A 13519-nucleotide genomic window follows, 5' to 3' on the forward strand; every position below is an offset into this window, starting at 1 on the left:
GGGTCAGACTGAGGACAGGTGAGACGGAGGATGGGTGGGGCTGAGGGAGACAAGTGGGGCTGAGGAAGACTGGTGGGACTATGTTTGTAAAAATTACAGATCATGTCTCAGTAAGGAGTGTCTGTGACCAAAAGTAACTGGGACCAAGTACCAATGTGCAGGTCACAGGGACAAAGTAAAGGGCCCTGTGGGACACCACAGGACACAGGGACAAAGTAAAGGGCCCTGTGGGACACCACAGGACACAGGGACAAAGTATAGGGCCCCATGGGACACCCTCTTGGCAGCCATTTGCTTCAAACTATTTTACCCTCGTCTTTTTTGTATATTTATGAATTTATTTGCTAATAATGACAAGATACCTTGAATTCCAAACCAAAATCAAGTAATTTAGACAAAAAAGTGATCGTTCAGCTGATTTCCTGTGGGCTTGATTAGAGTAGTTCTTCAGTCAGTATCTTACCTGTAGCAGACAGCAGTCAGCATGATCTCAGCGAGTGAGTTGTCTTTTTATCTTCCTCCCCCTGCAGCGGAGACTGCGCCCCCCACCTTCCTCCAAAGACTGCAGAGCTCCTCGGTGAGGCAGGGCAGCCAGGTGAAGCTGAGCGCCCGGGTCTCAGGCATCCCCACACCTGTGGTGAAGTTCTACAGGGAGGGAGCCGAGATCCAGAGCTCTGCCGACTTCAGGATCCTGCAGGACGGAGACCTGTACAGTCTGCTGATCGCTGAGGCCTTTCCAGAGGATTCTGGGACGTATTCTGTGACGGCCACCAACAGCAGCGGACGGGCCACGTCCACCGCCGAGCTGCTGGTTCAAGGTGAGAAGTAACTGTTAATATTTTGAACTGACGCTTTGATTGGATCCATCACTAAAATAAACCTGTGTGACCAGGTGAAGAAGCTGTTCCAGCCAAGAAAACCAAGACAGTGATTTCACAGACCAGACAGTTTAGAGTGGAAAAGGTACGTCAGCTGAGAAATAAAACTCAGATTATAATCATTTTAAACATTTAACGTTAACTCCTTTTATACAAAGGTGGTAATTTTAGTCCCATCCTATTTATTACCTGATGTCTGTATGCTGGTGTAGATTCTCACTCATCCAGGACATGGTAAATCCAAAAAAAGTTACAACAGGGAGTTTAGTTTCTCCTGTCCAGAGGTCCTTAGGAAAAAACACCCAAACACGAACTGAGCAGTGTGGTGTCTGCAGGTCAGCTTCTCCACAGACCCATGGCTCAACACAACTCACAGAGGAGGAGGTCTCAGATTTCAGCTTTCTAAAACCTCCAGTGGAGCATTAGGCCTGATCCCCAGTCAGTGTCACTACTATCAACCTTCATTACACCTTCATTTATGTGACCAGAGGGGCCCATCAGTGAGTCAGGCTAAAAAAAGACCCTAATGAGCCTCTATTGTGAGGAGAGTAAGTTAATTTGCAGGTGAATCCAGTTTACAGAACATCTCAACTTTAAAAGCTGGAACTCCACCCTCTCTGTTGTTTGAATTGCAAAAGCTCTTTGGGTGAGAAGAGAACCGTCTTCAGCTACAGAACAGAAGTCCAGTTGTTTCTAACCTTTTTTTGGTGAATTATGTGATGTCAACTCCTTAATCTGTTTGTTTTACTTTTCTTCCATCTCAGTCTGATCTCCACCCATCTCTAATGTCCATCTTGTTCATCTATAATTTATTTACAGTAATCTGACTTACTGCATCTGACTTACAGATGGAGGGTGTTGAGCTGACTCAAAGTCTTGTGACTTTGGGTCACAAGACTCCACCCAGAGTTCCACCTAAACCCTCGTCCAAGTCCCCCACCCAGCCCTCACTGGTTGCCAAGGTGACCGGAGGACGCCAGCAGTCACCATCGCCTGTCAGACACGTGAAGGCACCCACGCCCACACCTGTCAGGTGGGTGGAGCCTCTGGTCGTTTACATTGACTGAATCTGTTAAACTGACAGGTACTATTCATTAACACTTTTCATCTCCCTCATCAGGCCTGTGAAGTCCCCCATCACCACACGCAAACAGCCTGCCCCCGCCGCCGAGGTGCCCCCACCATGGAAGCAGGAAGGAGACCTCATCAAAAGAGGGGTTCAGCTAATCACAGGGCTCAGAGAGGTGAGGGCTGGACACTTAGATCCGTGTGTGTGCCTGGGGGCACGACTTAGATGACTTTAACACATTTGGATGGTTTTACGTAAAGCTTTGGTCTGGATCTGTGGCCAGTTTTAAACTGCTCTTGTTTTCATGGATGTACAGAATAAATCTTTGGTTTTGTAACAACACTTAACCAACCAAAGACTTGGGCATTTTCCTGTGTTTCCTACCAACTTGTTTTTCTTTTTAAATAAGAGACATGTTGAGGTTTAAATATAAATATATATATTTCTGCCTGAAAACAAGTGTAATACTTCATCCCAAGATTCAATAATATTATTATATTTCTCAGCTTCCATCCCCCTCATTTATTTTGTGGGGTTTCCCTCACTTTTGTTAATGTCACAATGACTTTTAGTTTGTGGCACTCTTTCTTCTTTTGATCCAAAATACCTGTCTCATCACTGGAGATAAACAAAAGTTTTTAATTATTGTATTCTGGTTATTAAAATCTAAGTTTGGACTCTGGAATCTGCTGAAGCACCAAATGATACAAATGTAATATTTACTTTAAAGGACAACATAGCATCTTGAACTGTGAGGCTTGAGTGTATCAAGGAGGTGATTTTTAGAAATATTGACCTCTAATATTCAACATTTTCACCCAAACCAAGGAAGAAACTGAAGGGGTTTTAGATGGTGACAGAAAGACTCAAGAAAACAGCAAAAGAAACATGTTTTCACCCAGACTTATTTTATGCTTGAAATGGAGAACAAATCTGTCATGATTCCTCAAAAAAATTCTATGGACCTCAGAGCCAAGATTTTACAAAAGATATTTCTGCAGCTGTTAAACCTTAATCTTTGTTCAGATGATGACAGGTTTATCTTCCTCTGTCGCAGAATTCTTCACAGTTCCTTCATTGTCTTTCTGAACATTTTAATCACATATCTTTTGTTCTGTTATAATAAACAGAAACTGTCACTTTACTTTTCTTCACCTGCATCAAAGTTTACCTCAAAGTCCAATTCTTTGTGGACTTTCAGGAGATTTTACAGCTGGTGAACACATAAGTCAGTGTTTCCATTACTACTCACACACACACCTGTATCCCTGCTGGTTTCATTTCTAGTTTCTAGTCTAGTATTTATCATTATATACCTCAGATTACAGACTGTGTTCAAATATGTGAATCTGTTTCCAAAAGTCAGGATGAAGTTTTAAGATGTTCTTATCTGAAACCTGCAAAAAGAGAAACATGGGTGTTTGTGCACATGTGGTCATTTAATATTGATCTGTGGAGTGTTTGTGTCTTTGACAGAGGCAGGTTGGATGATCGTTCTTCGTTTTTAAATCCAGTCAGGTCGGCTTCTGGACATGAGTGGTCTAGTTTATCATAAAACTAGGAAGAGGGTCAGTGAATGACCTGGATTTGTCTAAAGATACAACCACCAACACTTTTAGAGCAGTTAAAATGTGTTCAGTTTGAAGAAAACAAAACATTAAACTGTTTGACGGTTTCCAAAAAGTTTACCAAGATGTTTCAGTAAAACAGTCAAACAGAGGTTTAAGAAAAAGTTTTTTTGTGAAATTGAGTTCCATAAAGATCTTGTTTTTAACCAGTTCTTTGCTGTAATATTGTCTAAATCTAATCTGGTTCTGGCTAAATTCCAGTTGTTAGAGAACAGCTGGACTTGAGCCAGCTGGTGTTATTTTTTAGTTTTTATTTTGATTTTTTTTCTTGATTTGGGTCTTTATGCTAAACTAGGCTAACCACATTCCAGGACAACTTCTTATTTCTTCTAAGAGATGGACTTAGAGAATTAATAAATGAAGTGGTTTATCTGCCTGTTGATCCTGTCCGGGTTGTCCTGAGTTCTCCATGTGCTGCTGGTTCTGTCTCCAGGCTGAGGGAGGGAAAAGAGCTGGGGCGGTGGCCAAAGTGGTGGCCGCTGTTGACCTTGCTCGTACCCGTGAGCCTGTGCATGTTGAGGGCGGTCGAGCTGAAGAGCAGGAAGTAGAGGCTGTAGAGGTGGAGTTAAGGCAGCAGGCTGCTGCTACAGTGGCTGATCATCAGTATGGAACCGACTGGAGGTCATCGAGAATGCAAGCTGGTGAAATGCTCAGTGCTGCTCAGGAGTTCACAGCTGACCTGGAGCCTCAGGTCAGACAGGCCTCCATGCAAACAAACAGACAAGATGTGATCAAATTTACTCAGGCTATTTAGATTAACACATGATCTTTAGGTCACCACTGGCAAATAATTGTGTCAATTCAAACAGTCCCATTATCAGTGAAACCTTAAACAGCAACTATTACTGTTTTAGTGTTTTTATGGGACACGTTAGGAAGCGAAATATGAAGGGTCTTTGTTTTATAAAAACACTTTATGTTTTTAGAGTAATTTCGCATAAATGGCTTCCTTTACACAAGGACGATCAACTTGAAATAGGTCTCAGATTTCACCTTTCACCTGGAGCATTAGGTCTGATACCCAGTCAGTTTCACACTAATTCAAACCGTCATGCATCTTACTGGAACATCTCTCTATGAGCCAGGAAAACAAGAAATTTTATGACCCTCAGGAGGGAGGAGAGGGAGATTAATCTGCATGTGAGCTTAGCTGCAGAAACAGAGCATCTAATGGAGTTTAAAGCTTGAAATGCCACACTCTCCAGGTTTGAATTGAGAAAGCTCCCTAAAGGGGGAGAGAAATGACTTCCTTGACTTCAAGGACTTTTATTTTTGGAAAGAATGAATGACACCATTGTTAAAAAAAAGCACACATGACCAAATTACTTGCCAGTGCTCAAAGATAGTGACTCAGAAAATGAGAAAACATGTATTAATCAGACAGATACTGCAAAACAAAATAATAAAGAATGATTTTTGATATTTACATTTAAAGACCAGTTATAGAAACCTTCCTGAGATGTTAACACTTCTTTGAACTCTGTTGGTTTTCTCAGATTCAGAGAGTGACAGAAACTGGTCTCACCATCTCTCCAGTTCCACATTTCACAGTTTCTAAAGTTTCTGTCCCAAAACCAGATTCTGGTGGGGAGGTAAGACAGGCAGCATCAGGCAAGCAGCAGAAAACACCTGTGTGTTAAAATCAAAAAAACAAAACTAACAAAATCTGTTTTATTCTCACCAATAACTGACATGTTTTATATCCTCATCCTGTTGCACATCTGTCTAACTTCACATTCAGGAATGCTCTACCAATTTACATCCCAAGTCCAGGTTCAGGGTTATCTGTGAAACAACAAGCCTTTCTTCAATCTTCTAGCAGGTTTCTGCTGTAACTTTTATAAATAAAAGACTGAACTGCATAGTGTTGAAGGTAATAATCTAGATCTGTGGTCTAAACATAAATGTTTGGATGTGACAAGAGTCAGCTGTAAGTCATATCTGTTGACTGACAGGTTTACTTGATAGAACACAGCTGATCTTTTTGGATAAGCTTTTGAATAAATCCTTTGGTCAGATATTTTCTCTATGATTCCATCTTTTCCAAATGGTTTCCGTGAAGAACGTTTCAGAAAGTTGTGTCTGATAAACCATCTGGTGTGTCATTAACAGTGCAGTACTCACCAATCCTCCCAACAGTGGTTAGCTTAGCATCTTACTGGGTTCAACGTCCGCCTACAAATCAAGAAATGAGTCCTTGCTTTCTTTGATTTGAAGTTGGACTCTGAATATAGTCACTGTGCCTGGAAACTTGTCTCCAGGTCCATTAGCATCCCCATCCTATAAGGCTAAAATATGCAGAAAAACACCTAATCCAAACCCTGTTATTGTAATGGAGCAGTGAGTGTCCATCACTGTGAGCAGCTCAGCAGACAGATGTTTGGGTTTTACTGCTTGCCTGAAGTGCCAACATGTTCAATAAGTGTTTAAATATCTTTAACAAAATCAAACCATTTTAACCTTATTTATGCTCATAATCTCATTTATTAATCAATGAACACCCTTAATCTTCTTCCCACCATTAATCCTGCTTCATCTAAAGTTCACTTTATTTAAACTTGCTGTAGTTTTAATAAAACTAACATCCCATAGATCCTTCACCGGCTGTGTGAACACAGACTGTACAGAAAAAAACCCTCTGAGCGTACTGTCCTGATGTTGGTGTGGCTGTTCCTCCTCTTTGGGTTGATCAGGTTTCCATCGCTGGTTCAGCCATCGCCTCCCTGCAAAAGGAGTTCTCTTCATCCTCTGCTAGGAAGATCATCAAGCCTGTCAAGTCCCCCAGTCCAGCTCAGAAATTGGCCAAGGCCAGTGAGACTCCAGAGCCTATCCCGCCACCGTTCAAAGAACTCACTGAGAAATATCACTATGGCTCCCAGTTACAGACGGGGGCAGTATACATGGGGGGCCAGGACAGAGTACATAAGGTCTGGGAATCAAAGGTTTGTTACCTTTAGCTGAGTGAACTGGATCTGAACAGGACAAGAAAACCTGATGTCTAAAGAGAGATTTGACTTTGTCTATCCAACACCAGAACTCAAAATCTGAGCAACTAAAGATCAGATTATCTCTCATGGCACCTCGAATCTACAGTTTTAGCCACACACCAGCTCAAATATCTACTTCCACTCCACAAATATTTAAACTTTTTAATTTAAGCTCTACTATAACTGTTTTTATTTTCACAAGCTGATGTCAAAGAAACTGGTTTGGTTTTTTTGTCCTGTGGAATAAAATGGCCCATCACAACGGTTAGGTTCTGTCATCTGGGTTGGTAGAGGTCTGGTTTTCTTGATTTCTGTGTAAATCCAGGATTAAAAGTCCCTCTAATAAAACCTCTAACCATCTTGTGAGAGCTGCTGTAAACTTCATCCTCACCTCTTGAATCCATCTAGCCTCCTCTTTGTTTTTGTGTTGTCTCATCTCTTCTTCATCGTCACGTTTAGCATATTTCAAATCCTCTGTTTGCTTCATAGTTTACATGTGTTTTTTTAAGACGCATTACTGGTTAATTATCATTGGTCTAACAGATGTTTTACTGTGTGACAGGTGGAGGAGGCAGTAACTGTCCCGTCTGCAGGTGGCGCTGTGGTCCCACCCAGCCTGGTCTCTGTAAGTGGTTCAGTGCTGCTCAGACCATTGATCATATTAAACCTTCTGCTTTGAAAGTCACATTTTCTAAAATGAGTGTGCTTTTTTTGATGCAGGGTTTGAAGAATACAAATGTGACCGAGGGTGAATCGGTAACCCTGGAGTGTCAGATCAGTGGTCAGCCTACCCCCGTCATCATGTGGTTCAGAGAGGACTACAAGATTGAGAGCTCCATTGATTTCCAAATCACTTACAAGAGCGGATATGCCCGATTGATGATACGTGAGGCGTTTGCTGAGGACAGCGGACGTTTCACCTGCACCGCCACCAATGAGGCGGGAACCATCAGCACCTCCTGCTACCTGCTCGTTCAGGGTACAGATAAAAAACTGAAGGGAAACCATGAATACGCACCTCATCAACTGTCCTGTATCGTATCACTGAAGCAAAGAGAGTTTTAACACAGACCCATATTAATATCCACTTGAAAAATAACCTGTTACCACTGCAACTTGTTCCACACAGCTACATGATTTTCTATCAACAGAAATACAAAGTTCTTTTTGGATTGTGTCAACGTGATCTATGAGAGTTGATTTCACTAAAATGAATCAGATTTAATTTACTGTTGTTTACTGAGTAGATTTTTTATCCAAAGTTATTTACAAGTTATAACAGATTACTGAATTCACCAGGATTTTTAGAACCTCCCACTTCAGCATGGCTGGAGACCACTAGTCTTTGGTCTGGAACACAGTCACAGGACCACAGAACCACTAAACCACAGAAGCACAGTTGCCCGATCTGGTTGAGCAGAAATCATTTTAGCTTGATACAAATGACACAAGCAGGTCACATTGAATAGATCCATCCTGTCATGACACCCCGTACTCCCGCAGCACCCCTTACAGAACACAGTGCCTCTGCAGAATCTTCACCTTAACATGGTGGAGGGGCTTTAGTACACCCACGATCCTGGCAGCTTTGCTGTTTAGGGTGTCAGCACCTGGTATGGTCTCCCAAGGCAAACTGGCCTCAGGAGAGGAGCTCAGACTAAGAGCAATTAGAAAACCTTGATGAAGGAGGACCACAGAAAGCCGGACACCTCAAATCAGAATAGGGAAACTGGTGCACCCTTCTGGAGCCAGGTCTTGGGCCCATCTCACAAGCAAGTGACTTTGTGGTCAAGCTTTAATTACTGAGACTCAGTTGGACGAAGTTAACCAGAGTCCATCACCTACAGAAAGTAGTCAAGGTGGGGTGCTGTGTTAACTGGATGGAGGTGAAAGGACCAGGTGTGCTGATTCCTGGTATCATAAACTAGCTGTGGGAATACTTTGTCTGTGGTATTTCTAACAAATTTAACTGAAATAAGACTCATACAAGCAAATCCAACAAACTGGGTTCTGGTTCAATCAATCAGTTACATTCAGACCCAGTGCTGGAAAACAAGTTGGGTCAACTTTAATATATTGTGTTAACCAAACTGAAATAGACCAACAGAACCAGTTGTTGCTTAAACAATAATGAAGTTTGACGTTTGAGTTTGACTCAACACACAGTAAGATCATTTATATTTTGATGTCCATCAGTGTTTCCATGGGTTTACTGTAGACAGTAAACCTTATTGAAAGCTTCATCTTGCTTCTGTTTGAACTAACTCTGTTTCTCCTTCAGTGTCTGAAGACATTGAGAGCAGACAGGAGATGGCTGCCCCTGAACATGTAGAGACTGCTCAGAAACTGTAAGTCCATGCAATCTTTTCCAAAGTTTAAAGATAAGTCAGTAAAGTTCAGGGGTCTCATTTATAAAAGATTGCGTAGGATTCATACTAAGTGTGCGTATGCCCAAAGGGCGAAAATGGTGTACAGCCAAAACGAACCCCATCAGATTTATAAAGCCATGCAAGCAATTTCCCTTTATAAATCACACCTGTACTTAAAAGTTTGAGCACAAGGTCCCGTCTCTGGTTCTGCTCTCCACACGCCCACATTCAACCATAAATGGTCGATGCAAAGCACCTCATGAATGTGAAGGTGGATTTAAATGAGCCAGCTGATCAACGCTACTTCATGCTTACCAATGGTAACCACGGAGAAAAGAGTGAAGAAACTAAATTTCACCGAGGCAGAAATCAATGTGTTTGTGAATGAGGTGGAGAACAGAAAAATTGGGAGCCACAGTCGTGGTGTTACAAATAAAAGGAAGCGTTGTGAGCAGCAACACGTTGTTCCCTCTATTAATTCAGTGAGTGGGACAGAGAGGACCGAGGCTGAGGTGGGGAAGAAGTGACTAACCAGCCACCACCAGAGCATGTCAGCCACAGGTGGGGGTAAGGGCATACCCGAACTGACCCCTTTTGAAAGAAGGATGACCAGTTTTGTGCCAAAAACTGATCATCCAGGGAGAGGAATGTGATGGGGAGAAAACTTCTGACTCACCAGCAGAAGCATAAATAAAACTGCTGTTCTGAAAGCTTATGATAAAGTTGATCTAAGATTAAAGTTTGATTATGGAGAGAAATTAAATATCTGAGAGGAATCATGATGCAGTGTGGCTTCAGTTCCCCACGTCACCATCTGTGTCTCCAAAACAAGCGTATATGGGCTGTATGGCTCAGAGCTGGCATGATGGACCGCACATTTTCCCCTTCAAGTTTGTGTTTTATAGATCACAAACTTTGCATGGAAAGTGACGTACGCAAGTTTCAGCCCCATTTTGTGCGTACACCAGTTTTCTAAATGAGACCCCTGGTCACTAAGCATAAATACTGAAACCGTATTGACTTCAAATTTCAGAATTACAGAAGAAACCAAAGAAGAGATTGTTGAGCCAGACAGTCCTTCTGCTGCTCCCTTCTTCATCAAGAAACCAAGTGTTCAGAAGGTGGTGGAGGGAGGAAGTGTTGTGTTTGAGTGTCAGGTCGGAGGAAACCCAAAACCTCACGTCATCTGGAAGAAGAGCGGCGTACCGCTCACCACAGGATACAGGTACTGAAAGGCTTTTTGTTTACTTCCTAATATCCCTAATGAGTCATGGTTTCTTATTTTGAATAAAGCTGTAAAATAGTTGTTTGTTTGTACTGTGGCTTTAATTGTCACAGCTGTTTCTGGAGTAAAACTCTCAGTGAACTGCCTCTAACATGACTTCATCTCCACTGTTCATCAGATATAAAGTTGCCTACAAGAAGGAGACTGGTGAGTGTAGGTTGGAGATCTCCATGACCTTTGCTGATGATGCTGGAGAATACTCCATTTTTGCCAAAAATCAACTGGGAGAAGTCTCGGCCTCTACCAGCCTTCTGGAGGAAGGTATGCCAACAAACACAACCTAAAAAGAATGATAAAGTTAAAAAAAGGTGGAAGGATGCAGAGAATACACAAAGATGAAGATGAAGACTAGGCTTGAAACCTTTAAATACCAAAGAGTATATTACATACTGAAAAAAAATTTTAATTCCTGTGTTTTTCTGTAGAGGAATATGAAGTCTACATAAAAAAACAGGAAGCAACCTTTAAGACTGAAGTGACAGCTCTGGTACAGGAACCCAAAGTGGGAGACATCCCCCCTGTCACAGTTACTGTGAAGAAGCAGATGACCACAGCCATTATCCTTGGACAGGTATGAGTGATGTTTGGAATGGTTGGATGGGTTAGAGCAAGCATGTCAGCTGATAAAACACTACTAGCTATTAGAAACCAGGTTTTAATACTCCTGTCATATTTGCTCACATCTGCAGGAATTCCATTTGTCTGCCATGGAGCAGAGGATCATTCAGGAGATAGAGCTCAACATAATGAAGATCACCTACAAAGAGATTGTGACGGAGGATGGAGAGTTGATGGTGACTGCCTCTTCCTCTGAGGCAGTGCAGCCAGCCTTTGACACCCCTGTTAAAAATTACCGGATTATGGAGGGAATGAGTGTGACCTTCCACTGCAAGATGTCTGGAATGCCACTCCCCAAGGTACTGAATCATTTGGAAAATAATTTTGTGTAGTCTTATATCTTTAAAAACAACATTCATGAAAGTATAATACTGTAGACTTCAGAAATTCAAAGTAGCTTTGCTAACATTTTACCGTCTGGCAGATTGCTTGGTTTAAAGATGGCCAGCGCATCAGGCCTGGTGACCACTATCACATGGAGGTTCTTCAGGACGGACGGGCCAGTCTTCGTTTGCCCATTGTTCAGCCAGAGGACGAAGGTGTGTACACCGCCTTCTCCACCAACATGAAGGGAAATGCTGTGAGCTCAGGGAAGCTCTACGTGGAGTCAACTGGAGCTGCTCCTCAGAGATATACACCACAGCCCGCAGTGCAGAGGATCAGGTGAGGTTTCCCTTAAAGAAAATGCTTTAGAACTTTAAATGGGGAACTCCTGATCATTCCATAACTGATAATAATTAATATTTTCTAAGGTCCACATCTCCTCGTTCTCTGAGCCGCTCCCCGGGCCGTTCACCCAGCCGTTCACCTGGACGCTCTCCCGCCCGCCGCCTCGATGAGACCGATGAGGCTCAGCTGGAAAGACTCTACAAACCCGTGTTTGTCATGAAACCTACCTCGTGTAAATGCTCTGAGGGACAAACTGCCAGATTCGACCTGAAAGCTGTTGGCAGACCGATGCCTGACACTTACTGGTTCCACAACGGTGAGTCAAACAGAAGAAATCTTTATTGCATGTGTTTTAATGAGGAAACTTTGTTCCTAAAATCTAAATGTTTTCATTGCCTTCTCAGGGCAACAAGTGATTAGCGACCACACCCATAAGATTGTTGTTAAAGAGGACGGTACTCAGTCCCTGATCATTGTCCCAGCCATGCCACATGACTCTGGAGAATGGACCGTGGTGGCTCAAAACAGAGCCGGACGCTCCTCCATCTCTGTCACTCTCACTGTTGATGGTACGTTCTCACTTCACTTTAACATTCTCTGTAATGTCCTCACACAAAGAACATTTGATGACTATAATTGTTTTTTTTTATATATTTTTCAGCCAAAGAGACTTTAGTGCGTCCACAGTTCACTGAAAAGCTGAAGAACATCAGTGTGAAGCAGGGAACTCTGGTTGAACTGGCTGTCAAAGCCATTGGAAACCCCCTGCCTGATATTGTTTGGCTGAAAAACAGTGACATCATCAGCCCACAGAAGCACCCACATATTAAGTATGCCTTGTTTTAATGTCTTTGCTATACACACTGAGTTTACAGTAAACCCACAGAGTTATGAGAGTTCAGTTGTTAATTTACTGAAAATATTTTTTATAATGACCATCTCAAAGACACTAAGTAAAGACTGTAGCAGTGTTATGTATTAATTCTGGCCTTTAAAATATTCAAGATCTAGTCTAATATTCAGCAGCCTTTTACAGGGAGTTCTAGAAATAATTGAAAAGTATGATTTTTTTGTTTTCTGTACAAAAATTTGATGCATGTGTATTGTTTAAAAAGATCCTATATTTTAGCATCTTTAGCTAGCTAAAGCCACCACTAAAATTTGTATAACACTCAGTGGGCTTACTTTGATATTATGAACTTTAATTTGCTTTGTTTTTTAATTGTAAGGAACTAATTCCATCCAGTAATTTCAATTTAAATATGATGGACATCATAAAGCCATCCACAAACAAACAAAATATATGTTTCAGGATTGAAGGAACCAAAGGAGAGGCCAAGTTCCAGATCCCCTCAGCTGCTGGCCCAGACAGCGCCTGGTACACTGCTACAGCTATCAACAGGGCCGGCAGAGACACCACCCGCTGTAGAGTCAATGTTGAGGTCGAATATGTTGAACCTGAACCAGAAAGGAAGCTCATCATTCCCAAAGGAACCTACAAAGCCAAAGAGATCACCCCTCCAGAGTTGGAGCCCCTCCACCTGCGATATGGCCAAGAGCAGTGGGAGGAGGGTGATCTTTATGACAAAGAGAAGCAGCAGAAACCCCTGTTCAAGAAGAAGCTGACTTCCATCAGGATGAAGCATTTTGGTCCAGCTCATTTTGAATGCAGACTGACTCCAATCGGAGATCCCACCATGGTGGTGGAGTGGCTGCATGACGGCAAACCTCTGGCTGCTGCAAACAGGCTGCGCATGGTCAACGAGTTCGGCTACTGCAGCCTGGACTACGAAGTTGCTTACGCTAGAGACAGTGGAGTCATCACCTGCAGAGCTACCAACAAGTTCGGAGTTGACCAGACCTCAGCTACCCTGGTTGTCAAGGATGAGAAGGGTCTTGTTGAGGAATCACAACTTCCTGAAGGCAGGAAGGGAGCCCACCGAATTGATGAGATTGAGCGCATGGCTCATGAGGGTGGACCGTATGGTGTCACTGCTGAAGAAGAAACTGAGAAAA

General features: G+C 42.5%; 1 protein-coding gene across 1 annotated transcript in view; it reads left to right on the forward strand.

Moving 5' to 3' along the window:
• LOC108228702 (titin-like) overlaps positions 1–13519 on the forward strand; it is a 25356-nt gene that overhangs the window by 2128 nt on the left and 9709 nt on the right. The window contains exons 3-21 of the mRNA XM_037976150.1: positions 525–818; positions 893–963; positions 1727–1911; positions 1999–2122; positions 4009–4266; positions 5072–5167; positions 6269–6517; positions 7125–7187; positions 7283–7541; positions 8844–8910; positions 9965–10156; positions 10335–10477; positions 10642–10787; positions 10906–11133; positions 11259–11497; positions 11587–11819; positions 11908–12072; positions 12165–12333; positions 12816–13511. Coding sequence (XP_037832078.1) covers positions 525–818; positions 893–963; positions 1727–1911; positions 1999–2122; positions 4009–4266; positions 5072–5167; positions 6269–6517; positions 7125–7187; positions 7283–7541; positions 8844–8910; positions 9965–10156; positions 10335–10477; positions 10642–10787; positions 10906–11133; positions 11259–11497; positions 11587–11819; positions 11908–12072; positions 12165–12333; positions 12816–13511 — 3877 coding nt within the window. The remainder of the gene's footprint in view (positions 1–524; positions 819–892; positions 964–1726; positions 1912–1998; positions 2123–4008; positions 4267–5071; positions 5168–6268; positions 6518–7124; positions 7188–7282; positions 7542–8843; positions 8911–9964; positions 10157–10334; positions 10478–10641; positions 10788–10905; positions 11134–11258; positions 11498–11586; positions 11820–11907; positions 12073–12164; positions 12334–12815; positions 13512–13519) is intronic.

The sequence above is a fragment of the Kryptolebias marmoratus genome, linkage group LG6, assembly GCF_001649575.2.
Source record: "Kryptolebias marmoratus isolate JLee-2015 linkage group LG6, ASM164957v2, whole genome shotgun sequence".
NCBI lineage: Eukaryota > Metazoa > Chordata > Actinopteri > Cyprinodontiformes > Rivulidae > Kryptolebias > Kryptolebias marmoratus.